The sequence below is a fragment of the Gavia stellata genome, chromosome 33 (genome assembly GCF_030936135.1).
Source record: "Gavia stellata isolate bGavSte3 chromosome 33, bGavSte3.hap2, whole genome shotgun sequence".
NCBI lineage: Eukaryota > Metazoa > Chordata > Aves > Gaviiformes > Gaviidae > Gavia > Gavia stellata.
The window spans coordinates 225,844-250,451 of record NC_082626.1 but is presented as its reverse complement, the minus strand read 5'-3'; the positions used below and the strand labels follow the sequence as shown (position 1 = coordinate 250,451).

General features: G+C 71.5%; 8 protein-coding genes across 8 annotated transcripts; 2 read left to right on the top strand and 6 right to left on the bottom strand.

Annotated features, from left to right (window-relative positions):
- Nucleotides 1-107: 107 nt before the first annotated feature.
- Nucleotides 108-2,512, bottom strand: LOC132319964 (palmitoyltransferase ZDHHC3-like). Its single transcript, XM_059832047.1, has 9 exons — nt 2,373-2,512; nt 2,012-2,100; nt 1,807-1,880; nt 1,574-1,686; nt 1,362-1,423; nt 988-1,102; nt 725-797; nt 509-638; nt 108-433 (listed from the first exon to the last, which is right to left on the bottom strand). The coding sequence occupies exons 1-9, from the start codon at nt 2,510-2,512 to the stop codon at nt 342-344; spliced, it is 888 nt and encodes a 295-aa protein (XP_059688030.1). The 3' UTR covers nt 108-341.
- Nucleotides 2,513-3,279: 767 nt separating this feature from the next.
- Nucleotides 3,280-5,422, top strand: B4GALT3 (beta-1,4-galactosyltransferase 3). Its single transcript, XM_059832046.1, has 6 exons — nt 3,280-3,535; nt 3,835-4,070; nt 4,154-4,344; nt 4,424-4,546; nt 4,745-4,849; nt 4,927-5,422. Exons 1-6 carry the CDS (start codon nt 3,280-3,282, stop codon nt 5,420-5,422), a joined length of 1,407 nt encoding a protein of 468 aa, XP_059688029.1.
- PPOX (protoporphyrinogen oxidase) lies at nt 5,196-8,833 on the bottom strand. The gene is made up of 12 exons (XM_059832177.1): nt 8,747-8,833; nt 8,497-8,631; nt 7,709-7,824; nt 7,504-7,636; nt 7,265-7,409; nt 6,982-7,172; nt 6,842-6,902; nt 6,643-6,761; nt 6,434-6,547; nt 6,210-6,359; nt 6,084-6,126; nt 5,196-6,006 (listed from the first exon to the last, which is right to left on the bottom strand). The coding sequence occupies exons 1-12, from the start codon at nt 8,831-8,833 to the stop codon at nt 5,870-5,872; spliced, it is 1,431 nt and encodes a 476-aa protein (XP_059688160.1). The 3' UTR covers nt 5,196-5,869.
- Nucleotides 8,834-9,692: 859 nt separating this feature from the next.
- On the bottom strand, nt 9,693-13,690 carry USP21 (ubiquitin specific peptidase 21). Its single transcript, XM_059832045.1, has 12 exons — nt 12,901-13,690; nt 11,878-11,937; nt 11,474-11,597; nt 11,271-11,382; nt 11,032-11,169; nt 10,896-10,960; nt 10,696-10,799; nt 10,507-10,593; nt 10,348-10,426; nt 10,085-10,192; nt 9,885-9,999; nt 9,693-9,783 (listed from the first exon to the last, which is right to left on the bottom strand). Exons 1-12 carry the CDS (start codon nt 13,678-13,680, stop codon nt 9,693-9,695), a joined length of 1,863 nt encoding a protein of 620 aa, XP_059688028.1. The 5' UTR covers nt 13,681-13,690.
- Nucleotides 13,691-15,319: 1,629 nt separating this feature from the next.
- Nucleotides 15,320-16,326, bottom strand: UFC1 (ubiquitin-fold modifier conjugating enzyme 1). Its single transcript, XM_059832359.1, has 6 exons — nt 16,204-16,326; nt 16,010-16,077; nt 15,823-15,886; nt 15,655-15,731; nt 15,478-15,568; nt 15,320-15,393 (listed from the first exon to the last, which is right to left on the bottom strand). Exons 1-6 carry the CDS (start codon nt 16,324-16,326, stop codon nt 15,322-15,324), a joined length of 495 nt encoding a protein of 164 aa, XP_059688342.1. The 3' UTR covers nt 15,320-15,321.
- A 330-nt stretch (nt 16,327-16,656) lies between these two features.
- On the bottom strand, nt 16,657-17,068 carry LOC132320161 (apolipoprotein A-II-like). Its single transcript, XM_059832414.1, has 2 exons — nt 16,866-17,068; nt 16,657-16,783 (listed from the first exon to the last, which is right to left on the bottom strand). Exons 1-2 carry the CDS (start codon nt 17,066-17,068, stop codon nt 16,666-16,668), a joined length of 321 nt encoding a protein of 106 aa, XP_059688397.1. The 3' UTR covers nt 16,657-16,665.
- Nucleotides 17,069-19,028: 1,960 nt separating this feature from the next.
- TOMM40L (translocase of outer mitochondrial membrane 40 like) lies at nt 19,029-21,366 on the top strand. The gene is made up of 9 exons (XM_059832312.1): nt 19,029-19,128; nt 19,418-19,485; nt 19,584-19,676; nt 19,845-19,946; nt 20,059-20,164; nt 20,244-20,366; nt 20,488-20,564; nt 20,640-20,742; nt 20,814-21,366. Exons 1-9 carry the CDS (start codon nt 19,029-19,031, stop codon nt 20,951-20,953), a joined length of 912 nt encoding a protein of 303 aa, XP_059688295.1. The 3' UTR covers nt 20,954-21,366.
- A 74-nt stretch (nt 21,367-21,440) lies between these two features.
- Nucleotides 21,441-24,017, bottom strand: NR1I3 (nuclear receptor subfamily 1 group I member 3). The gene is made up of 8 exons (XM_059832044.1): nt 23,863-24,017; nt 23,169-23,299; nt 22,559-22,731; nt 22,269-22,477; nt 22,044-22,189; nt 21,841-21,957; nt 21,660-21,765; nt 21,441-21,570 (listed from the first exon to the last, which is right to left on the bottom strand). Exons 1-8 carry the CDS (start codon nt 24,015-24,017, stop codon nt 21,441-21,443), a joined length of 1,167 nt encoding a protein of 388 aa, XP_059688027.1.
- Nucleotides 24,018-24,608: the final 591 nt, after the last annotated feature.

Genomic DNA, 24,608 nt, shown 5'->3' with positions numbered 1-24,608 from the left:
GAGCTGTGGGCACACGGGGCCCAGCCACGTTGCCAGCCCACCCCTAAGACATCCCAGGGTAGAAAATCCCCTCCCCAAGCCCCCCATGGAGCCCTGCACCCCAGGGACGGTGGGGCCGGGCACCCGCTGTGCTGGGGAGCCCCAGGACCTTACTGCTGCACCGGCTCGGTGCTGCCAGGGGGATGCCCAGGCTTTGGGGGTGACAGATTCACCCCCGGGGGGGCAGAGGGCTCACACTGCCGGGCACAGAGGTGGTGAAGCTCCACCGCAGCTCCGCATCCCAGCACGAAGCCGCTGTCAGCGCGTTTCCAGCATCCTCCCACGTGCCGGGCGCGGGGAGTTCAGACGTAGTGGCCGGGCAGGGGGCTGTACTTGGGGCCAATGCCCGTGGAGGGGCTGCAGCTCCAGGGGAAGAGCCAGCAGAGCACGAAGCCTGGCCGGAGAGAAAGGGAGAGGCATGAGCTGTGCTGGGGGCCCCGGCCCCGCAGACCTCCCCGGCCCCACGCACCTCGCCCGAACACCTCCTGCAGCAGCGTCAGTTTGGGTTTCGGGGGGCGCAGTCCCTCGCGGTTCGTCTCCTTTAGCCCCCGATTGCGAAGGTGCTCCAGGGGTGTCTTGTCCGTGATGATCGACACGACCTGCGGGCGATGGGGATGTCACTGCCGGCACACAGCCACCCCCACTTGCCCCGGTGCCCCCCCCCCACCGCCTCTGCCCCACTAACCTGGTCGTAAAACACAACGGTGACAAAAGCCCCGAAGAGGAGGGACTCCAGCAGCAGGACAATGCAGTGAGCCCTGGGAGGGTGGCCGTGGGTCACAGTGGGGCCAGGGGCTGGAGCTGATGCGGGGCAGCCCAGAGCCCGTCCCCACTGCGCCCAGGGCAAGCCCAGGGTCCTGCCACGGCACCACCACCCTGGTCCTCCCCTCCTGACACAAGCTCCTCTGCAGAGGAGGGAGACAGGACCCCCGCGCTGCCCCCACTCACGTCTGGATGCGGTTGTTGGCGATGTCTCCTCCCGCTGCCATCCCTGCCGGGCCCCTGCTCTCCGGCCACAGCCAGGCGGCCAGCACCAGCCCTGCCGCGTAGAGACTGGCCAGCCCTGGCACACAGCGAGCAGTGAGCGCGCAGGCAAGGAGCGTGCAGGCAGCGAGTATGCGGGCAGCGAGCACCCCCCGCCGACCCACACCACACCCCCCAGAGCTGCCTGCTGCCATGGGGCTGGGCACCCTGATGGACCCCCCAGGAGCCCCCAGCCCTGCGGCCACCCCATTGCCCAGCGGCTGCCCACAGAGCTCAGCCAGGGGACCCAGGAGTGGGGCTGCCCCACAGGGAACGGGGACACCTGCGCAACCACTCACCAGTGTAGAAGAGGAACTGGATGAAGTATTTCTGGTTTAACTCCCCAACGCAGTTGTTGATCCTACAGACGGACGGACAAATGGCTGACGGGTGGTCTCGCTGTCCCCGGCCCCCTCTCAGAGCACTCCCCAGTGCCCGGGGACAGGAACGAGCCGCGGCAGAACCCCTTGTGCCCCGGCGTGCGGCGAGGGGCCATGCCGGAGGTGCCTACCAGGGGCAGTGGTGGTCCATGCGGCGCACGCAGCGGTGGCAGATGCGGCAGTGGTGGGCGCGGGGCGGGCGGTATGCCTCGCAGCGGTCGCACACTGTCCAGTCCTCCTGGCTCTGCCGGGACGGTGCTCAGCGGGGACCGGCCGCCACCCTCGCTCCCGGCAGAGCGAGGCCGCAGCACAGCCCCTCACCCTGGTGTCCCCCACCCAACCCCTCAGCCCCCCACAGCCTCACCCGCTCGGGCTTCCGCGGAGCTCCGCTGCGCAGGTCGGAGAAGTCGATGGCGGTGTCAGGGAGGGGAACCACACCTGGAGACCGGGGAGGGGACGTGAGCGCCCACCTCGCCGGGACACAACGCGGTGGCACCCGCTCCCCCCACGGCACCCGGACACGCAGCCCCGGTGCGAGGATTTGGGGGTGCCCCTGGGTGGGCGCTCACCGGGGTCGGCGAGGACGGCGCGCGTGTGGCAGGCCAGCAGCAGCAGCACGATGAGGTTGAAGGCGGCGGCGTGGAAGGGACACCAGGGGCTGCGGGGAGCGGGGGGCGCGGGGTCAGGGCAGCACCGCGGGGACGGGGACCCCGCGGGGACGGGGGGCCCCGGTACGCGGCGGGGGGCCCCGCCGCCCCAGCAGCCCCGGGGGATCCCGCGCTGCCGGGGCGGGGGGGACGACCCGGGGCCCGGAGGGGGAGCGGCGGGGACGCGCGGAGGAAGCACGGCGCCGCGGGGAGGGAGAACACGCGGGGACAGGACACGCGTGGCGGGGCCGGAACCATCCGCCCCCCCGGGGCCCGGTGGCACCTGCCGCGCAGGGCGGGCTGCGGCAGGACGTGGGCCAGCACGGCGTAGTCGGCGTAGCCCACGCCCAGGTAGGTGAGCAGCGGGCAGACGGCGCCGCACGGGTCCCGCCCGCACCGCCCGGCCGCCGCCGCCGCCGCCATGGCGTCCCCGCCGCACTATTTCCGGCTCGCTCGCCGCGCCCAATCGGAGCGCACTCCCGCCATGACGTCGACAGCAGGGGCGGGACCAACACGCGGAAGAAGGTGCGGCGGCGTGCGCGGTTGCCGCGGCGACGGGGCAGGGCGGGGCTTGCTCTGGACACGCCCCATTTGGGCGGCCCCCTGCGGAGCTCCACCCAACGCTGCCGCCTCGGGTTCCGCTGGGTCCCGTCGCCCGCCCGGGGCGCGCCTCCCCTCCCCGCCACCCGGCCGGGCACCCTCTGCGCCCCCCGGCACGGCGAGGCGCCCCCGCCCGCTCCCCTCCCCTCCCCGCCACCCGGGACCTCGTCCCCCTGTGCCACCCCCCGCCGGGACCCCGCCACCCCCTGGGTGGCACCGCCGCGGCCCCTCCTGCCCGAGCGGGGACCCCGCCCCAGGCCCGGCCGCGGGGGGCGGAGCGGCACCGGCCCCTTTAACACCTGCCACGTCAGGGCGGCCCCTCCGCGTCACCGCGCCCCACCCCGCGCTCGCGCTCCAAGATGGCGGCAGCGGCCGGCCGCGGCTGAGGCGCTCCCGCCGCCCGCAGGTACCGGGGGGGCCCGGAGAGGTCCGGGCGGCGGAGCGGGGGGGGGGAGGCCGGGGCCGGAGCCCCCCACCGCGGGCCTGACCCTTCCCCTCTCCCGCAGCGCCCCGCCATGCGGCCCGGCCCCCTCGAGGCCCACAGCCGCCGCCGGTGATCCGGGCCCCCGGTGGCCCGGCCGGGCCCCGCCATGCTGCGGCGGCTGCTGGAGCGGCCCTGCACGCTGGCCCTGCTGGTCGGCTGCCAGTTCGCCTTCGTCGCCTACTTCTCCCTGGGCGGGTTCCGCAACCTCACCTCCCTCTTCGGCCGCGCCGCCGGGCCCGTCTTCGACTACTCCCGCACCCACGACGTCTACGCCAACCTCAGCCGCCTCCTGCCCCGCCAGCCCGCCCGCCCCGACCCCGCGCAGCCCCTGCCCTTCTGCCCCGAGCGGTCGCCCTTCCTCGGTGAGTGCGCGGCCGCCGCCCCGGGCGCTGGGGGAGGGATCCGCCCCCCTTTTACGGCCTCGTCCCGCCGCGCCCGGCTCTGCCCGCGGCCGTGGCGGGGCAGGGACCGGCCCCCCCCCCCGGGGAAAGAACCGGCCCCGCGGCTGCCAGCCCGGGCTGACCAGCCGGGCAGGCAGGGCCGGTCCGGGGAGGCTCCCGCTGTTCAGGGCGAGGGGGAGAGCGGCCCCGGGGATCCGCACACCCCCCCGCGGGTGCCGTCCCCGCCGCCCCACACCAGCCCTCTGCCTCCCCCCGCGCAGTCGGCCCGCTGACGGTGACCTTCAGCCGGGTGCCCACGCTGGAGCAGATCCAGGCGAAAAACCCGGCAGTGCAGGAGGGCGGCCGGTACCAGCCCTCCACCTGCGAGCCCCGGTCCCGCACCGCCGTCATCATCCCCCACCGCAACCGCGAGACCCACCTGGGCCACCTCCTCTACTACCTGCACCCCTTCCTGCAGCGCCAGCAGCTCCAGTACGGCATCTATGTCGTGCACCAGGTGAGTCCGGCAGGTGCTGGGGGGGCTTCGCCAGGCGCCAGGCTTGTGCCAGGGCCCACCGCTGCAGCCGCCTCTCCCCACAGGCGGGCAACTCCACCTTCAACCGGGCCAAGCTGCTGAACGTGGGGGTGAAGGAGGCGCTGAAGGATGAGGAGTGGGACTGCCTCTTTCTCCACGATGTTGACCTCATCCCCGAGAACGACCACAACCTCTACACCTGTGACCCCTGGAACCCCAAACATGTCTCCATTGCCATGAATAAATTCGGATACAGGTAGGTGGCCGGGGGGTGAGCTGGGAGCGAGGGGACTGGCCCTGGCCTGGGCTCAGCGTCTCCCTGCTCCCCCTCGCAGCCTGCCGTACCCCCAGTACTTCGGGGGGGTCTCGGCTCTCACCCCCGACCAGTACATGAAGATCAACGGTTTTCCCAATGAGTACTGGGGCTGGGGCGGCGAGGACGATGACATCGCCACCAGGTAGGATGCCTCAGGGACCTGTCGGTCTCCCTGTCCCCCACGTTTGTGTCCTGCCGGGAGGCTCCGGCTGCTCGCTGGGCCCTGGGACGGTGTCACCGTGCAGGACGAGTGCGCAGGGCCATTGCTGCTGCACCAGGGGGATGCAGGCAGCATCCCCGCGCCCTGGCACCCTCCGGTGACGCAGAGGCTCGTCCGCAGGGTGCGCCTGGCCGGCATGAAGATTGCCCGCCCACCCATCTCCATTGGCCACTACAAGATGGTGAAGCACAAGAGCGACAAAGGCAACGAGGAGAACCCCCACAGGTTGAGGGGCTGGCGGGGGGTGTGGGGGGGCTGGTGGGGGCTTGGCGGTGACACTCCCCCTCCCTTATCCCTGCCAGGTTCGACCTGCTGATCCGCACACAGCGGATGTGGACGCAGGACGGGATGAACTCCCTCACCTACACGCTGCTGGCCAAGCACCTCCACCCACTCTACACCAACCTCACTGTGGACATCGGGACGGACCCCCGCGCCGGCCGGGGCCGCAGGGGGACAGTGCCGGGCCACGAGGGCCAGAGGTACCACAGCAGCACCAGCCTCTTCCGGGAGGAGATGCTGCGCAAGCTGCCCCGGGATGCCGCGGGCTGGGGAGACCAGGGGCTGTCCCTGTCCCCCCGGCTGCCCGCAGCCACCGCGCAGCAGCCCTCGGAGAGTAATGGCACCCGGGGCGGTGCCGCCTCCCCCCTGGCACTGGGGATCACCCAGCGCAGCCCTGAGGTTGCCAGGGAGGGCAATGCCCACCCGGGGAACAGTGCCAATGCAGCTGTGGCACAGGAGGAGGGAACCCTGCCTGCCCGCGGCGACAACCAGAGCCTGGCCCAAGGTGCCCGCTAGCCACTGGCCACCGTGGCCCCCACGTGGACTCTGCTTGCCGTGACCCAGTGCTGGGAAGGAACCCCCGTTGGGTGCAGGGTGGGGGAGCTGCAGCCGGGCTGGTCGTGCTGCGGCCTCGCTGCAGAGACTCGGGGGAGTAGCGAGCCCTGGGGGCAACCACTGGGGGAGCTGCTGGCTCTGAGGCTGGTGCCTGGTACTGGGGGTCTCCCCTGGAAAGGGGGGCAGGGAGAGCCGTGGTCGGGGTGAACCAGGGCCCTGGGGTTTGCCTGGCTCCGTCTCCCCGCAGGCTGTGGGTGCCTGAAGATGGCGGCGCTGCCGGTGTGCAGTTATTTATTCTATTTATGAGCTGCTCCCTGGACCTTTATAAGGGTTTTTCAATTAAAAAAAACTTTGTCCTAGTGCCGTGGGACTGCTGGGTGCTGGAAGGGGACACGAGGATGCCGGGGCTCAGTGGGGCTGCCCCAGCAGCTGCCCAACAGCCGCTTTGGCACTGGCGATGCAGTCGTTGACGGAGACGCCGGCATAGGAGGCCCCGATGAGGCTGAGAGGCAGCCGCTGCTCTGCCAGAAAGCGGGCGATGCGCTCTGTGGGGACGGGGATGGGTGGTGGGCACCTCTGCGGGGGCCAGGGGACCCCCTGCAGCCCGCCCGCCCCCCCTTACCTGTGCGCTGCCAGTGGCCCAACGTGTACTGGGGGATGCAGGCCTGAGGAGGGTGGAGCAGCCAGTGAGCCCCATGGGTGCCCCAGGCCCCCCCCAAACCCCCCACCTTGTGGTGCTATCACCCACCTGGTGCACCCTGACAATGGAGCGGGTTGGGGCTGGCTCCAGGCCCAGCTGCTCTCGCACGGCTGCCTGCGCCCGCCGCAGCAGCAGTGCCGGCGCCACCGCCGCTGGGTCCCCGAAGCTCTGCTGGAACCAGGCGCCTCCCAGCATTACCTACACAGCACCAGCGGCACCGTGAGCCCCCCCCGGATCATCCCTGTCCACTCCCTTCATCCCTGTCCACTCACCGTCAGCCGCACTGAGGCGGGCCCTGCGCCATCGTGCTGGGGGAAGGCCACAGAGTCATAGACGATGCCCAGAAGGGAGGCGTCCTCAGAGGAGGGCACCAAGTGCCCAAAACCCTGGGTGGGAGCAGTGGTGGGAGCAGGATGGGATCACCCCTGGGTGCTGGGGACACCCTTGGGTGCTGGGGGACACCCACAGGTGCTGCTCTCACCGTGACGGGCAACGTGACACCCTCATACTGCAGGTTCACCACGGCCACCGACACGGATGGGATGCGCCGCAGCTCCTGTGCCAGCGGCTCGGCCTCAGCTGGCAGCACCTCAGCCAGGGCTGGGAGGAGAGGGGACGTCAGGGGGAGTTCCCACCACCACCACGGGGGAACCCGGGCGTCCGGGCACCCCCACCCGTACCTGTGGCCGGGAGGGCGCTGACCACGTGGTCGGCCGTCAAAGTGCCGTCTGCCAGGGTGAGCTGGGGGTAAGGAGAGTGGTGGTGGGGGCACCGGGAAGGGGACCCAGGCATCCTGGCACCCCTACCCCCCCAGCCCTACCTGCCAGCGGCCGTTGGGGCAGCGGCGCAGGCGGCGCAGGGGCGCGTGACAGTGCAGCTCGACGCCGCGCGGGCGCAGGAAGGCCGCCAGCGCCTCAGCCAGGCTCTCCATCCCGCCTCGCAGCGACCACTGGCTCCAGCGCTCAGCCTGCGCACGCTGTCTCAGCCCCGACTCAGCCCCACGCTCCTTTCCTGCGGGTGACAACGCCAGTGTCCCCTCGTGCTGCAGTGGCGGTGCCAGGGTGCCCCCCCCCCACACGCGCCACCCCCAGCCCGGTGCTCACTGGAGCCCAGCGCCAGGCCCAGCAGGACGGATCGCTGGCGCCGCTCAGCCTCAAAGAGGACGGGGAAGCAGGAACGGACGCTCAGTGCCCGGCAGTCCCCAGCGAACACCCCCCGGCACAGGCTGTCCACGGCGATGTCGGCCACCTGCGGGGACATGGAGGGGGTGAGGCCGGTCCCCACCCGGCCCCTGCCGGGCCCCGATAAGCCCCCGGCGCTATCACCCAGTGCAGGCGCCCACCTCCCGGCCGAAGCGGCGATGAACAAAGGCGTGCACGCTCTCATCGGCCTCTGTCCCGGCTGGTGCCAGCAGGTCTCGCACCCCACTCCAGAGCAGTGCCCGCGAGAAGGGGGGCACTGGCCGCAGCAGGCCCCTGGGGACACCGAGGACTCAGGGGAGGGCGGCCCACACACGGCACTGGGGTGGCACCAGGGCAGGCACCTACCCCAGGCCCGAGGGCAGCTTGTGCAGGGCCCCACCGGTGTAGAGGAAGCGGTTCCTGGAGGCCGGGTGGTCCCCAGGGACAGGCAGGACGTCACCCTCCAGGCCGAGCTCAGAGACCTGTGGGGACATGGGCAGGACGGAGGGAACAGGCACGGTGGAGGGACCTGCCTCGGGGCAGCCTCGGCCAGACCCCGGCACCCACAAAGGGACCCTGCAGACCCTAGCACCCTGCACCCACCCAGGGACTCCCCCATACCCTGGCACCAACTCAGGGACCCCCAGAGATCCCAGCACTCTGGACCAACCCAGGAACCCCACAAGACCCCAGCACCCACCCAGGGACCCCTCTCCCCCCACACCCTGCACCCAGAGACCCTCTGACACCCTGCACCCATACCCAGGGCCCCCCCCCCCGACCATTGCACCCTGTGACTCCTGTGCCCTCGTGCCCCCAGGGACCCCCAGCACCCACCCAAGGACCCCCCCAGCCTCCAGCACCCTGGACCAGCCCAGGGAACCCCCAGACCCCAGCACCCACCCAGGGACCCCCCCAGCCTCCAGCACCCTGGACCAGCCCAGGGAACCCCCAGACCCCGGCACCCACCCAGGGACCCCCCCAGCCTCCAGCACCCTGGACCAGCCCAGGGAACCCCCAGACCCCGGCACCCACCCAGGGACCCAGGACCCCAACACCTTGCCCAAGAGACCCCCCCCCCAGACCCCAGGACCCCCCTGGCACCCCAAGCCAAGCCCCAGGGACCCCCGCTCCCGCCCCTGAGCCTCCCCTACCATGTGCAGGGTGTCGGCGCCCACCGCCCCCCCGGGGCGGATGCCCCTGGGCCCGTGCTCGAACACGGCCCCGTCGGCGGTGCGGGTGCTCTGCAGCCACCCCCCCAGGCGGGCGCTGGCCTCCAGCAGCAGCACCTGGGGACAGCACGGTCACCCCGGGGACACCGGGGCTGGGGATCGCGGCCCCCCCAGGGAGGGCACAAAGCCACCCGGGACAGCCCGGCCCCCGCGGACACGGGCCCGTGCTCACCTTGGGCGGGCGGGGCCCGCGGGCCAGGTGGTAGCAGGCGGCCAGGCCGCTGATGCCGCCCCCCACGACGGCCACGGTCGGCGGCATGAGGGACCTGGGCCAGGCGGGTCAGCGGGGCCGTGCTGAGCGCCGCGGCACGGGCACCGGCACCCGCGGAGCCCACGGAGCCCACGGAGCCGGCCCGTCCCGCCCGCACCGCTCCCGGAGCCCGGGCTCGGCAGGCCCCGCCCCTTCTCCGCGAATGATAAGGGTAAAGGGTGGGGCTAACTGCGCGGCGCGCCAATGGCACGACACTGTCCCCTGATGGACAGGCGCGGGGACCACCCGCCGGCGCGCTACGGCGGCCGGGAAGGGCCAGGCGGCGGCGCAGAAGGGCCGGCAATGGCCCCGCCCCTCAGCCTCACCCCACCCGTGCTCCCGATACCCCGCTCCTCCAGCAATGGGCCCCGCCCCCGAAGCTCACCCGCCCGTCAGCTCTAGACCCTCCCCTCCTGCAGCAGGCCCCGCCCCTTCTCCCCTAGCCACGCCCCTCACACGAAGCCCACCCCGGAGCCCACGGTAAGCCCCGCCTCTCTGCCATTAGCCCCGCCTCTGTGCAATAAAGCCCACCCACCCCACCAGTTCTAAACTGCCAAGCCCCGCCCCTCTGCCACTGCCCCGCCCCTTTGCCTATAACCCCACCCCTTTGCCTCCAGCCCCGCCCCTCACACACTGACATACACCCCCCCCCAGGCAAAGCACCCAGCCCCAGCCAGGGCCAAACCTTCGCACCTCCAAACTTCGGCTTTTTGGGGTTTTTTTAGTAAATTTATTCACAAAAGTCCCACCCTGGGCAGTGTGGGCTGCAGCCACCCACCCTCTGTCCACACCCGGCTGTGGGGGGCCGGGGGGCCGCTGCCAGGGCCCGGGGAGGGGGCAGACCCCCACCGCGAGGGGCCGGGGCAGCTCAGGGCCTCCTGCCGGGGGGCTCCTCCAGCTCGTAGAAGAGGACGTAGCCCTCGCTGGACGGCACCTGGTTCTCGCTGATGGGCGAGACGCTGCGGCGGCACCCTCAGCCCCCACCCGCCCTGGCCAGGCGGGGGGGGCACGGGGCCTGGGCGAGGTGGGGGCAGTCAGGGGCGGGGGGGTAGGCACCTACCGGGAGTCGTTGTAGACGCGCCAGCCAGCTGGGTCCCGGCAGAAGGCGGTGTAGTGGCCATAGTGGACACTGCCCGAGTGGTTGCAGAGGGCGTAGAGGCTGTAGACGGGGCTGCCTGCGGTGGGAGGCTGGGCTCAGCGCTGCCCCTGGGGCTCGGCGCTGCCCCATGCCCCCCACCGCATCCCCCCACTGCGCCTCACCCGCCTTCTCGCTGGCAAACTCCCGCAGGTTGAGCTGCTGCAGGGGAAAGTCCACGAAGACGGAGCACTTCTTGATGGAGTAGCGGGTGGTGGAGAACCGATTCAGGTCTGGGCAGCGTCAAGGGAAGCACGGCCCCACGCGGCTGGAGGGATGGCACCACACTCCCCGGGAACACCCCCACGCCCCTCACTGCGAGCACCAGCAGCTCCAGGGGTCCAAGGCCTCTCCCCAGGCCCCCCACCCTCTGGTCCCCAAAGGATACGGAGCACCAGGATGCGGGGGAAGCGCTGGATGGTCAGCTTCTTCGTGCTCCGCGTCCGCTGCCTGCACTTGTCGCAGACCTGCCGGCGGCACGATGCTGGTGAGAGGGGGCCAGGGGTGCTGAGCCGGGGGTGCCAAACCACCAGCCCCAGCCTCTTACCGGGGCGTTCTCTGAGTCCAGCTCCTCCTCCTTGGTGAAGAGGCTGAAGCAGTCGTGGAGCGAGACCTTCCCACCAGCAAAGCTCTTCTGCAGGGGGATAGGGTCAGGCAGGGGCTGGGGGGTGGTCAAGGCGGCCAGGAGGTGGCTGGGGGGGACAGGGGTGGCCGGGGGGCTCTGCCCCATCCCTACCTTTGGGATGGGCAGGGAGAGATCGCAGAAGACCTCAAAGGTGGTGGAGCGGTAGCCGCACGCCTGGCACTTCAGGCAACTCTTCAGCTGCCCCACGAAGAGGTCTGGGGGTGAAGGGGGGCGTGAGACCAGGCAGAGAGGGGCACCCTGAGGTGTTTGGGGGGTCCGGGGGGGGGTTGCCCCCACCCATCAGCGCTCACCCACAATCTTGCTGTCCTCCCTTTCCAGGTATCGCTTCCACATCTGATTGGCGCGTTCGTCATCGCTGCGGGGAAGGACAGCGGGTCGGGCTGCGTCCCCACAGACGCTCCCCCCTGCGACCCCTCTCCTCCTCACCTCAGCGTCTCGAGGTCCTCCAGTGCGGGGGTCCGCCGAGCGTCTGAAAGGATGCTGGGGGTCCTGCGGCCCTTGCGGTTGATCTCCACATGCAGCCGGTCCATGAAGAACTTGAGGAACTCCTGCGCATCCTGCTGGCTGCAGCGGGAGGGACCCATCACGCCCACCGCTGCCCCCGGCCCCCCGGGAGGTGGGGGAGCTGCCAGGGGTTCCCCGGGGCAGAGGAGGCAAAGCCTCACCTGTATCCAGTGAAGGAGGGAACGTATTTCTGAAAGACGGCCTTGAAGCGCCCGGGGTTGACAGCCTCAGAGGAGTCGGGGTGCCAGAGGGCGGCGATAACATCGGCGAAGGCTGCGGGGACAAGGGACGTGCTGGGTGTCAGCGCCGGCAGGGTTTACATAACACCTGGGGGGGGATTAGCTGTGGGGAGCTCCTGTCCCACCTTCGGTGAGCTCCTGGGGGGCGCGGGGGCCGGGGGGCTGCTCCTGCTGGAAGTCCCGGCGCAGGCAGTAGTCCCGCAGTGGCTTGGTGCTGCTCAGGCACTGCAGCACGGCATTCATGAAGCACTGCGGAGAGAGCCGTGGGGAAGCCGTGATGCCCTGAGTGGGGGCAACCAGGCCTTGGCATGTCCCCCACCATCCCCTCACACCCCTGACTGTATCCTGCTGCACCACGGGGACCCCTGAGAGGCTGGGGGATCCCTGGGGAGGCACCAGCCCCAGCGGGAGGGAACCGCTTGGTTACGGCCGCTGCAAGCTCAGGGGGACCCCGGGTCCCTTGCACGCCCCAGGACAGAGGGACGGGCAGGCTCGGGGAATGTGGGGACAGGGGGACGTGGGTGCTTACCGTGTTGCCCAGGTTCCTGAGGCCGACGTGGCCCGAGCCCAGCAGCAGAGTGTGATGGGTCTGCAGGGACACAAAGGGACAGGAGTGAGACCCGTCCCCACATAGCAAACCCCTCCAGCCACCCCTTGGCTTCCTACGGATGGACAGACGGATGGACGGCCCCCTGGCCACGGAGGCTTCACCTCGCCGCTGACGAGCAGCAGCCCCATGACGGCCGTGTGTACCACCGACTCGGAGATGTCGGCACCGCGGCCCTGCAGCTCCCGCTTGGTGAGCAGGGTGCGGTGCAGCTTGCGCGGCAGCTCCACCAGCGTGGCTCCTTGCAGCCCCGGCATGGCTCTGGCACTGCCCGGGTGCCGGGATGGGACTGCGGCACCGGCGTCGCCGGGCCCCCTCTACCTCTCTAAGCCACAGTTCATTAGCTGATCCGATTTCCCCTGGCTATTCTGGGCCTTGCTGGAGGCTCATCTCGGGGGGATTAATTAGCGGAAGAGCCACCTCAGGGACAGCAGACGCCCAGAGAACGGGGAGCGGAGGCAAACACACCCGCCTGCCCCACACCGCGCCAGCGAGGTGTGGGAGAGCCGCGCGGGGAGCAGGGCAGCTCAGCGGGGCCAGGGGCAGCCCCCTGCACCGCCGGTGGGGGATGCGCCGCAGGGGGCCGAGCTGTGTCCCTGTCCCCTGCCGGCGCAGGCCCAGTCCTGGGATTTCAGGGCGCCTAATTCCCACATGTGGCCCAGGGCGAGTGGAGGACAGGGCCCGGCTACTCTGCGGGGAGCAGGCGGATGCGGAAACGGGCACGGTACTGGCCAGCCCGCAGCACCCCCGGAGCCGAGGGGACTCAACCCTTTCGCAGCGGGGGTCCCCCAGGAGGAACGGAGCGGGGAGAGGTGAGACCGGCACCACTGTCCCACCCCAGCGGTGTCACCGACCCCAATGGGAGCGAAGCTGCTGCCCCGTGACTGGGGGCAACGTGGGGGCCAGGGCATGTCCCGCCAGCAGGACAAATCCTGAGGCTCTTACGGCTGCCGCCTTCTCCTCGGTCCTGCCGGGTGGTGGGGCTCTGCCCGGGGCAGGGCTGCTGGGTGTCGGAACGCTGGGGCTATGGGCGTACGGGGGGTCGGGGGCAGTACGAGTCCTTGGGCAGCCCTCGGGCCGGACGGAGAGCAGCGGGGCGGCGGGCTTCCCGTCCAGCCCTGGGGAGACGTTGACCCTCCGGAGAGAGGAGCTCCTCCTGAGCGCCAGTGAGCCGGCGCTCAGCTGGTGGCCACAGTCCCTCAGCACCAGCCGGCTCAGCACTGCTGCCACATCCTCTGCGCGGCCACCACTGCCGCCCTGGCTCAGGTCCCCGATGCTGATGGATTTGGAGCGGGCCAGGTTGCTCCGCCGGCGCTCCGCCTCACGCCCCGCCAGCGAGGCCCCAGTAGGCAGGGAGAAGGAGGCGCTGCCCGGCACAGCGCCCGCCTGCGGAGAGCTGGGCACTCGCACCGCATGGTCCGCCTTCATGGGCCCCCGACGGCACACCGAGCCACGGAGACCCTCCCCCCGTTTCGAGGCCCGACCCCGGTCCAGCTCCAGCTTCTTGCCGCGGTCATCCAGTGGGCCGGGCCGGGGCGGCAGGAGGCGAAGCTTGGGGGCTGGGGAGAGCCCATTGGCGGCGGTGGTGGAGGCCAGGGCGGCGGCATGGCGCTCCTGACTCAGGGCCCGGTGCCCGCTGGGCAGCTTGGCAGCAGCCTTGGGCTGGGAGGTGATGACGGCATGGTCCCTGGCCCGGCCGACGCGGTGCTCCGAGGCTTGGGGCATCGTGGGGACGGCCGAGAGGGAAGCCCTGCAGGGAGAGGGACCGGGCTGATGCCAGCAGCACTGGGCCAGTGCGCGGGGGCACTGGGTGCGCACCCACCTCTCTCGCCGTGCCTCCTCCTGCCAGCACCGCTCACAGCCCCCCGCGGTGAGCTGCCGGCCAGAGAGTCCCGTCGGCGGGGGCCCTGGGGCACAAGGAGAGATGCTCCAGGTCACCGGACAGGACCAGGGGACGGCACGGCCCCATCGAGACCCCACGGCCCCCGTCACCCGCTGCTGCAGCACCAACAGGAGGCAAGTGCTGTGCCGTGCTCCCTGAGCCGGTGGGTGAATCACAGAGGTGCCTGGCACCGCCAGGAGCAGGTTTCTCCCACATGCCCACTCTGGGCTCTGCCGAAACACTGCTCAGAGCAGCCAGGCACTGCTGAAACACCACTCGGTGTGGCCGGGTGGTGAGGCAGCCATCTCCTGGCTCCTGCTCCGCAGGGGCACCCGGCACTGGGGGGGTGCAGGCCCCGCGCGGAGGCTGCCAGCCCTCAGCGCACCCCGGGGAGGGGCCCAGCAGCGATGGCTGTCCCCAGAGAGTGGCTGGAGCAGCTCTGCGGGAGCTCGATCCCGCTGGGCGCTCGCCAGCTCGGCTCCGGCAGGCAGGGAGGGAGGGACGGCGTTCCCGCTGCGGGTGCAGTGCCGGTGGGGGACGATGGCCGCGGTGCAGCTGCGGTGCACAGCGAGAACCCCGAGCCCTCGGCTGCCGGCCGGAGCGAAGGGCCCCGCGTGGTCGGCCACGCCGACGGCAAAGGCCTCCAGCCCCCCGCCCTGCCCGGCCCTGTCCCCAGCCCCGCGGCCCACCCAGGCACTGTCCCCTGGCCCCCTGCCCCACAGCCCACCCAGCCACCGTCTCCTGCTCTGGTCACCCCCTCCCCCCGGGCACCGTCTCCCCCACCCCACGGATACCATTCCCCGCCCCCCCGCGGCCCTGCCCCCGCCCCTATCCCATCCCCTGCCCGGTACCGGGGGACACCCGGGGTGGGGGGGTGTCGATGCTGCCCCCCCGGCCTCGCTGCCCGCCCCTCCCCCTGGCCCCAGAGAACCCCTCCCCCGCCTGCCGCCCCCCTCCCGCGCCCCCCGGTGCCGCCGGTGCCCCCCGCCCCCGCCGGGCCGCCGCCGTACCTCCCGCGGGCCGCCATGGCAACAACTCCCGCAGCGCCCGCCGCCATCTTTGTTCCTCCCGCCCGCCGCCCCGCCCCCCGCGGCCTCGCGCGCCGCACTGCGCCTGCGCTGACGCCGCGCCACGCCCCCCCTGCCTGACGCCTCCGCGTCGCTATGGAGACTGAGCGGCGTCGTCCCCCCCCCTCCGCTTTTAAAGCGGCCGCCGCGCGCGCTCTTCTTAAAGCGACAGCGACCCTCGATAAAGTGTTACGGGGGGGTCGCGCAGGGCGGCCGGACCCCGAGGGCTGGGGGGGGCGGGCCGGGACCCCCGCGAACAGCAGGCAGGGGCAAGGCCAGGGCTGAAGAGTTTATTGGGGAGCAGCAGCACACAGGGGGTGGGGGGGCAGCGGGAACAGCTCCGGGCGCCCCCTCCCGGGGTGGGGGCTGCGCAGACAACCACACCCCCCCCAACACCCTCCCCCCCCCCGCCGCCGCTCACTTCTCCTTGTGCTGGATTATGCCTTTGGCGACGAGGTCGGGGATCTCCACGGCCAGCCAGGGGCCCAGCTGCAGGGACAGAGAGTGAGCAGCCCCACGGGTGACACCCCCCCACGGGTGACACCCCCCCCACGGGTGACACCCCCGACTCACCCCCAGCGCCATCAGATGGGCCAAGCCGAATTTGGGGACGTTCCTGGCCCAGAGGGGCTTGAAGTGATCGCTGAGACAGATCTTGCCCCCCCTGCGGGGAGGAGGCGGCTGTCAGCCCCCCCGGGGCCCCCCCCAGGGACGGGGCCATGCCCAGCCCCGGGACACCCCCCCACACACCTGTACATCTTGGCTGTCTTCCCATCCAGCTCCGGGATGGCGATCTCGGGGGCGGTGGAGGGGTACGTCACCGGGATCTGGCGGGGGGGGGGGGGGGGGGGGGGACGGGGGTCAGCGGCCCCGCGGGCTCCCGCACCCCCCTCACCCCCCACCCCCCCCCCCGCTCACATCAAACTCGATGGCGAACTCGTATTTGAGCAGCTCGTGGACGTACCAGCACCTCCCGAACCACCTGCAACACACGGAGGGGGGCCCGGCCCCCGCCCCCCTCAATGCGGGCCTCCCCCCCGGACACCAGAGCGGCCCCGGGGCGGGGGGAGGCCCGGTCCGGCCCCCCCCGGCCCCGCTCACCCACCGGGTGCCCTCGGCGTTGGACTCCAGGCGGAACCAGTCGTTGTCGGCGCGTTTGTTGTTCTCCACGTACTGGGGGGTGGGGGGGGGAGCGGGGGTGAGCGGGGCCGCCCCGAGCCCGGGAACAGGGGGGACCGGGGGGGGGACCGGGGGGGGGGGACCGGGGGGCCCGAAGCGGCGGGGCCGGTCCCGGCGCACCTGGATGAGGGCGCGGTACTCCTCCTTCAGCCGCGGCGCCCAGCCCTCCCGGTCCCGCGGCCCCGCCGCCGTCCGCAGCAGCGGCAGCTCCGCCACCGCCCGCCGCGCCGCCTCCTCCGCCATCTCCCCACCGCCGGAAGCGGCCCATCTTGGTTCGGGGCGGAAGTGACGCTGGCGGAGGCGCTGGGCCCCGCGCCGCCATCTTGCTTAGGGGCGGGATGCGACGGCGGGGGTGGGGTGTAGCGGGCCGGCGCCGCCATCTTTACTAGGGGCACGGGCAGGGCGCGACGGCGCCTCCGTCTTTAGTGCTGGCAGAGCTGAGTTTGTCGGGTCTCAGCCGCGTTCACGCCTCCTCCCGCCCCGGGGGCTCCCCCCCGCCTCGGCCCCACAGCACCAGGGACACGGCAGCGGTTCCACGGCTTTATTGTCACGGGGGGGGTGGGGGGGCTGCCATGGCGCGGCTCAGGCCTGCCCTTCACCCTTGCCCAGCTCCAGCAGGGAGGAGAAGAGGCCGAAGAAGTTGCTCCGCAGCTCCTGGGCCAGCGGCGCCAGCTGCTTGTTGGCCCGGTCCAGGTAGGCCCTGGGGGAGAGGCAACCGGTGAGGGGGGGCCGAGGGGCGGCCGAGGGGCGCCCCCCGACCCCCCCATCGTCCCCCCCCGTACTCGGCCTGGCTGCGCAACTCCTCCGCCTGCAGCTTCTGGGGCAGGTCCTTGGTCATGAAGTCGGAGAAGGACTGGAAATGGCGGGTGAAGAAGTCGTCGACGGCCGGCGGGGCGGCCTCCTCGGGCGGGGCCTCGCGCCTTACCAGGGCAGCCTGGAGGCGGCAGGCGCAGAGCAGCAGCAGGGCGGCCACCAGCAACTTCATCTCGGTGGGGCTGGGAGCCTGGGTCAGCGGTGCCAGGCCTGCCCCACGGCTCTGCTGTCCCCTCCTGCCCCACAGCACCTCCCCAGCCCCGGCGCTGTCCCGGTGTCCCCATCATGCACCATCCCTGCCCTGTCCCACCCCACGGAATCTCGGTCCCCCTCCTGCCCCATCCCTGCCCCACAGCCCTGCCATCCTGCTCCCACTCCATTCCGACCCCACAGCCCCATCCCACCCCATCCCAGCCCCACTGGCACCATCCTGCCCCACTCCTGTCCCATCCCACCCCACGGCACCTCCATCCCCATCCCGCCCTATCCCTGCCCCACAGCCCCATCGTGCCCCACAGCCCCGTCCTGCCCGGGCACTGGGTGCCGGCTGCCGCTCACCTGGGCAGGACTCTGGGGGTGCAGGACTGTGGGTGCCCCCTCAGGGGCTGCTTATATCCCCCAGGCCAGCCCCCGCCCCTGGGCCAGGGGGGCCGTGCCGGCCCCCGCCACAGCCTGGGTAAACACGGCGGGGCAAGGGTCGCTGTGGGGGATGGCCCCTCCTCGTCCTCGCTGGGGGTGGCTCTGCACCCCCGGGGTCCTGCCCCTGTGTCCCCAACGCCCTGTGGCCCCGGGCAGGACACGGGCGGTGGGTGACAACGGCCCGGGGACTGGGGCTGCTGCAGTGGGGGCTTGGCCGGTGGCCCTGCAGCATGTGGTGGCCCCGTGGCACGCGGTGGCCCTGTGGCACATTGGTACCCCAGGACACAGGGTTGCCCTGTGGCATGTTGGAGCCCCATGGCAAGTGTGGCCCCATGGTGTGTTGCAGCCCCACAGCACGCTGTCACCCCACAGCATAGCGGGACCCCCAGAGCAGCCCCCGTACTCCCACTCCAGCACCCACCGGCTCCTCCGCCCCAGCCCCGTGGGTCCCGGTGGCCGCCCTACCCCAGGGTCCCAGCTCGGCGGGGGCACCCTGGGGGGGCTGCACACCCTGGCCCACCCCGGCCGCTGCCGGCACCCGCGGGGCAAAGGTCGTCGCCCGCCTTATCGCTGACCCTCGGCCGCCAACGTGATGGTGTGACTCAGCGCGGGGCAGGCAGGGGCCATCCGCGCGGGGTCCTGGAGGGGGCACCCCTGGGGAGGGACCCTGGGGACACCCCGCCGTGGGGCCGGGCTGGGGGCCAGCTCCGGCACCGTTTGGGTACACGCGGCCAAAGGGCACCTGGGCGGCACTGGGGACAAAACCTCTCCATCTCCCGGCTCTCCAGTGGGGCGAGCGGGGCCCCTTGCCCTCCGAACCCTTTCCAGGAAAGCTGCTGGTGACGGCAGCAGGGGCAGGGGACGGGGACACGGGGAAGGTCCGGGGACACGGGGAAGGTCCAGGGACACGGGGCAGGGGGCAAGGAGGGGAACGTGGGACTGGGGACGTGGGGCAAGGAGGGGACACGGGGAGGGGACGTGGGGCAGGGGAGGTGGGGGGGAGACGGGATGGCGGGGGACGGACAGAGGGAGGGGACGGGGGGGGGGACACGAGGGGCAATTGGGCCACAGCCGGGGGGGTCCAGGGCCGCGGGGAGGGGGAGAGAGGGGACATGGGGGGAAGGGGACACGAGGGGGAAAACGAGATGCGGAGGGCGGGGACCGGGAGGAGGTGGGGACACACGGGACACGCGTGGGGACACAGGGGACACGGCGCGGGCCGGCCCGGGCTGCGGGCGGCGGGAGCGGAACGCGGCAGCCCCGGAACGGCGCCGCGCGGGGCGGAGGGGTCCGGGGAGCACCGGCCGGCGCGGCCCCGCCCCCGAGGGCTCAGCCAATGGGCGGCGAGCGCTGCCCGCGCCCGCCATGGCGGCGGCGGCCTCGGGCGGGCGCGGCCTCGCGAAGCCGCTTCCGGCGGCGTCCGCGCCCGCGCCCGCGATGGCGGCGTCCGGCGGTGACGGGGGGGGCGGGCGGCCGTAGGGCCGGGCCGGGCCATGGGCAACGTGCTGGGCCCCGCCGCGCCCCGGGCCCCGCGGCGGGGGGAGCCGCTCGGCAGCCCGGGAAGCTTCGATGAGCTGCACCGGCAGTGCAAAGGTGGGGCCGGGGGGACACCGGGGCCCGGGGGGCACCGCGGCCGGGGGGAGTGCGCCGGGGCCGGGGCGGGCACTGGGGCCGGGGGGGTCATCGGGGCCGGGGGGGTACCGGGACCGGGGGGTACTGGGGCCGAGGGCACACCGGGCCCGGGCCCCCGGGGGGCGGTCTGTGGGTGGCCCTGGGAGAGGTGGGGTGGCCCCGGGGGCCTGGCCCGGGGGGGGGGTGGCAGTGGTGGCCTCGGGGTGGGGGACGGCAGCAGCGGCCCCGCTCAGCCCCCGCTCTCCCCCAGAGGTTTTCCCGCAGCAGATGGAGGGGGTGAAGCTGATCGTCACCAAGACCCTGAGCAGCCACTTCCAGGTCAGGGGGACGCACAGGGACCCGCGGGGCCGTGCTGGGGGGGGCGCTCCCACCCCCGGGCCACCCCCCAGTCCCCCGCTGAGGTGCCGTCCCCGCAGGTGATGCACACGGTTCACATGAGCACCCTCGGCCCCTCCAGCTACCACTTCAATGCCACCTTCGTGGGTGACCGGCAGCTCAGCCCCACCGAGGTGAGGCCCCGTGCCCCGGGGTGGCCCTGGGGTGGCCGCAAATCTCTGAAATGGCAGCAGGATGGGTGGGGGTTACCCGGGGGTAAGGGGGTCCCAGCCTGTGGCTGAAGCTGGGGACAGGGGGTCAGGGTGTCCCTGTTCACCCCAGCTGACTGCCCCTGTCCCCAGGCCTTCCCCACGCTGGTCGGGGACATGGACAACAGCGGCAGCCTCAACGCCCAAGTGCTGCATCTCGTGGCTGAGCGCATCCGCACCAAAGCAGTCTTCCAGGTGGGGCCGGGTGGGAGAGGACCCCGGGGCGGGAGGTGCTGGGGCGTCTCCGTCACCCCCGGGCAGTGATGGGGACGGTGGCAGGACCCGCTGCGGTGTCCGTCCCTTGCAGACACACCAGGCCAAGTTCGTGACGTGGCAGTTCGATGGCGAGTACCGGGGGGACGACTGCACCGCCACCCTCACGCTGGGCAACCCCGACCTCCTCGGCGAGTCCGGTGAGCGGGACGTGTCCCCCCACTCTGGCTGCCGGGCCCGGGGAGGGGCTGAGCGCTGAGGGCCGTGCTGTCCCCGCAGTGATCCTGGTGGCCCATTTTCTCCAGAGCATCACCTCCCGCCTGGTCCTGGGCGGGGAGATGGTTTATCACCGGCGGCCAGGGGAGGAGGGAGCCATTCTCACGCTGGCGGGCAAATACACGGGTACGCAGGCGCCCCACGCTTGAGGGGGCCGCGGGCACAGCCCCGGGGGTCCTGCCTGCCGCACTGGCCCTGGGGGGAGACCCTGGCTCCCCTCGCCCTCTGCTTTGCTTCTCTCTTCTAGCTCTGAAGTGGGTGGCGACGCTGAATGTGGGATACGGCGGCGCCCATGCCAGCTACTACCACCGAGCCAACGAGCAGGTGTGTGTCCCCCACGTGTCCCTGTCCCCCGCGTGTCCCTGTCCCCCCCAGGGTCTCACGTTTTCCGCCCCCCAGGTGCAGGTCGGGGTGGAGCTGGAGGCCAACACGCGGCTGCAGGACACCACCTTCGCCTTCGGCTACCAGCTCAACCTGCCACGAGCCAACATGGTCTTCAGAGGTGAGCGAGGAGCCGCGCCGGCACCTGGCAGCCCTGGCACTGGCCGGGTGCTCATCCTGTCCCCCCTGCAGGGCTCCTGGACAGTAACTGGAGCGTTGGGGGGGTGCTGGAGAAGAAGCTGCCTCCCCTGCCCGTCACCCTGGCTCTGGGCGCCTTCCTCAACCACTGGAAGAACCGTTTCCACTGCGGCTTCAGTGTCATTGTGGGCTGAGGGGCCACGGGGGCGGGCAGCATGTGCCACCGTCCTGCTCAGGGAGCCACCGTGCCGTGCCGCGGGGGCGCTGGCCAGGCCCTGCTCTCGCACCGCAGTGCCAGGGGAGCCCTTGGAGGGGGGACCTGGTCCCTTACAGCCGGGGGACACTGTGTGACAGCGCGTGGTGGCTGTTAGCCTTTTTGGGCTGAGGAGCGGCTGCCACTCGGGCCTGGGGTCCTCCATCCCCCCGGCGCTCACCCGCATCGCCCTCCTCGCCCCAGCACCACGCTTCCCTCTGTTCCCACCGCTGCTCTGCCTTGGTTTCCCTCCAGCGGCGCAGGGGGTGGCTCCGGGCTGCGGACGGGGCTGGAGGTGCTGGCGGTGCCTGCGTGCACGCATCCACAGAGCCTGGAAAAATAAAGGAGCTTTACTCTGCCCTGTAAAGTGCAGTGGGAGCCGTTGAGCCCTGGCACTCGCAGCCAGGGGCCGGGGCTTGTCGTGGGCTCTAGCTGATGATTTCAGAGAGCAGCGGCGTCATGGAGGACAGGTCCTGGATGTGGAGGATCTGCCGCGTGTTCTCCACCTTCAGCGTCTGCAGCTCTGTCAGCAGCAGCAGCAGCTTTGCATAGAGAAACCTGGGGCAGGGGGGAAGCGCCTGGTTCATACCCGGTGGCCGTCCCGCAGTGGAGGGGACCGCGGCTGTGCCAGCCCCCCTGGCACGTACCTGCCCTCGGGCATGGGGTGCCGGTGGTCAATGTAGCTCTTGAGCGTCAGGGCTACTTTCTCCTGGAACTGGTCGATGAAGTCCCGCTGGGCAATGCCAGCGTGGTCTGGGGGTGCAGGATGGGTGGGCGGCTGTCAGCGCGGCCAAGGGGACGCCCTGCCACAGCCACCACGGTCCCTACCTGGTGAGAAGAGTAGCATGGCCTGGAGCAGGACGTACTCAGCCTCATGCAGCTGCAGCTTCTTCAGGCTGATGTGGAACTTGAGCAGCGGCTCCAGGTAGATCTGCTGGAAGCCGGCTGGGGGGACCGTGGCAGTGATGGGCGAGCCGGGATGGGGACGTGGCTGTCCCCTGCTCCCCAGTGCCGCCGTCCCCCCCACTCACCCAGGGCTCCATCCTGGATGGTGTAGCAGTGCTGCCCGCACTCCCAGGCGTTGGTCTCCGCGTTGAAGACGGTGTTGAACTGGATCTGGCAGATTTCCAGGGTGGCCCCTTTCAGCAGCGAGATCTGGTCGTCAATGGGCAAGCTCCTGCTGGGAGGGGCAAGGCGAGGCGTCAGGGTCAGGGCAGTGGCGGGGGTCTCCCGCCTGTGCCCCCCTCGCCACGGACCTGAAAGCCGGGATCTCCTTGGCGAAGTTGATGACCTGCTGGATCATGAAGGTGCTGAGGTCGGCGAAGTGGGGCAGCATGGAGAAGACGTCGGGCAGCACATCCTCATCCAGGCAGTCCGGCTGTGGGGACGGCGGCCACGTGGCGGGGACGCCCAGCTCCGGAGGGCTCTGTGGCTGCGGACTGGGGACATAGAGGCGCACGGCGGGCTGTGGCAGTGGCAGCCGGGGTGTCAGTATGGTACCGGGGTGCCCGCAGGGACAACCGGGTCGTGGGGGGTCCCCACTCACCCAGTAGTGCGTGAACTGGGAGAAGCTGGAGTCGAAGGTGCGCTGGTGGGCCTCGATGAGGATGCTGATGAGCTCCTGCTGCTCCGCCGTCAGCCCTCCTGGCTGCTCCCGCGCTAGCCGCCGCTGCCCCCGCAACGCCCGCCGCCGCCGCAGCGCCTCCTCCGACATAATCACTGCCGCCCCACCGCCACCATCACCCCCGGCGCAGGGACCGGGCCACCGGTGGCACAGCCCCCCCGCGGCCCCTCTGGTGCTCGGAGATGCCACTGCCCCGTGGTCCCCTCTCCCCAAGGGGCCCCCCCTTGTTTCCTCTCTCCCGCACCCCCCTGCTGTCACCTCTCTGCCCCTGTCCTTTGCTGTCCCCTCGCCCCTGGGCTGCCCTGTCCCTTCTGCCCCCGTGTCCTCCCCTGCCATCCCACACAGGCCATTTGTCTCTGTTCCTTTCCCGCCCCGAGTCCCCCTCGTCCCCTTTTACCCCATGGTCTCCCACCCAGGTTCTCCCTCTCCCCTCTGCTCCATGTCCCCCTCGTCCTCCCCAGGTCTCCCCTGTGTCGCCCCATACCCTCTCCCCCTATGTCCCCTCCTGCTGTCCCCGTGCCACCGCACTCACTGTCCTTCCGCATGCCCACATCGAGGCACTTCTGGAGGCGGCAGGCCTGGCACTGCCGCCGCTTGGCCTTGGTGACGGGGCAGCTCCGAGCGAAGGGGCAGGTGAAGTGGACACCCTTGTTGATGGAGCGCCTGGGGGGGACACGGGAGCTGTGAGACCCCGTGGGCTGTCACTGCGTGTCCCTGGGGGGACAGAGGAGCTGCAGGGGCTGGGGCCACCTGTGGCCCCCAGGACCCCGTCACCACTGTGCCCTGGAGAAGCTGAGTGGCCTGAGCATGGCGTGGCAGCAGTCATCCCCTCTTGTCCCACCCCATCCTGTTGTGTCCCATCTTGTTCCATCCCGCTCTGTTGTGTCTTGCCCCATCCCATTTGTCCCGTCCTGCCCTGTCCCCTTGTCCCGTCCCATTTCATCCCATCTTGTCCCATCCCTGTCCTGTCCAATTTCTTCCCATCTTGTCCTGTCCTGTCCCATCCCATCTGTCCCATCCTGCCCTGTCCCCTTCTCCCATCCCATCCCATCCTGTCCCATCCCGTATTGCCCTTTCCCATCCTGTCCTGCCCCATCCCATCTTGTTCCCCCTGCTCTGTCCCATCCCATCCCATCTCACCCCACCCCGTCCTACCCCACCCCGTCCCCTGGCTCCTGCCCAGTGCCACAGAGCAGCCCCAGTCCCCCCGCAGCGGCAGCCCCCACCTGAAGAAGCCCTTGCAGCCCTCACAGGTCATGACGTGGAAGTGGTACCCGGTGGCGCGGTCCCCACACACGGCACAGACCTTCTCCTCCCCGGGCTCCGCATCCTCCCCTCCAGGGACCCGGGGGCGCAGCAGCGGCTGGGGGCTGCTCTCCATGTCCGAGGGGCTCAACACGGACATGGCTGGGGATGCGGGTGACGGTGCCCCGACTGAGGGGACCACAGTGAGGACAGAGCCCACAGGACGGTGTGCATGGGTGTGCGGGGTGTGAGTGTGCATGCACACACTGCAGCTCCCACTTGAGCAACACCCGGCACTGTGCGCTGCCGGCGGCACTGCCCATCCCGTGGCCGCTGCCCTGACGCCGGCTTCTGCGCCCCCTCCCCTACGCGTCCCCTCGAAGCCACCGTGTCCCCCGCCTGCCACGTGGTTCACCGCCCTCGTGAACGCACCTGCCGCTGTCACCTCCCGCCCTGGCCACCGCTGAACCTCCCGCGTGACGCCCCCAAAGGTGGCCGGTGGCACCTGTTGGTGCCGGTACCTGGGACCCGGTCCCCACCGGTGTGGCCAGTGCCCGGCGTCTGCCGCCGCGCAGCGAGGGGCCGCCTGGCCCTGGCTCGTCCACGCTGCTTCCCAGCTGGAGCCCTGTGGAGTTTGAACCTTGAACTTGAGCGAGGCTGCGACAGGCGGGGACAGGCAGCACGGGGAGGGGACAGGCAGCACGGGGGGGACAGGCGGGGACGGGCA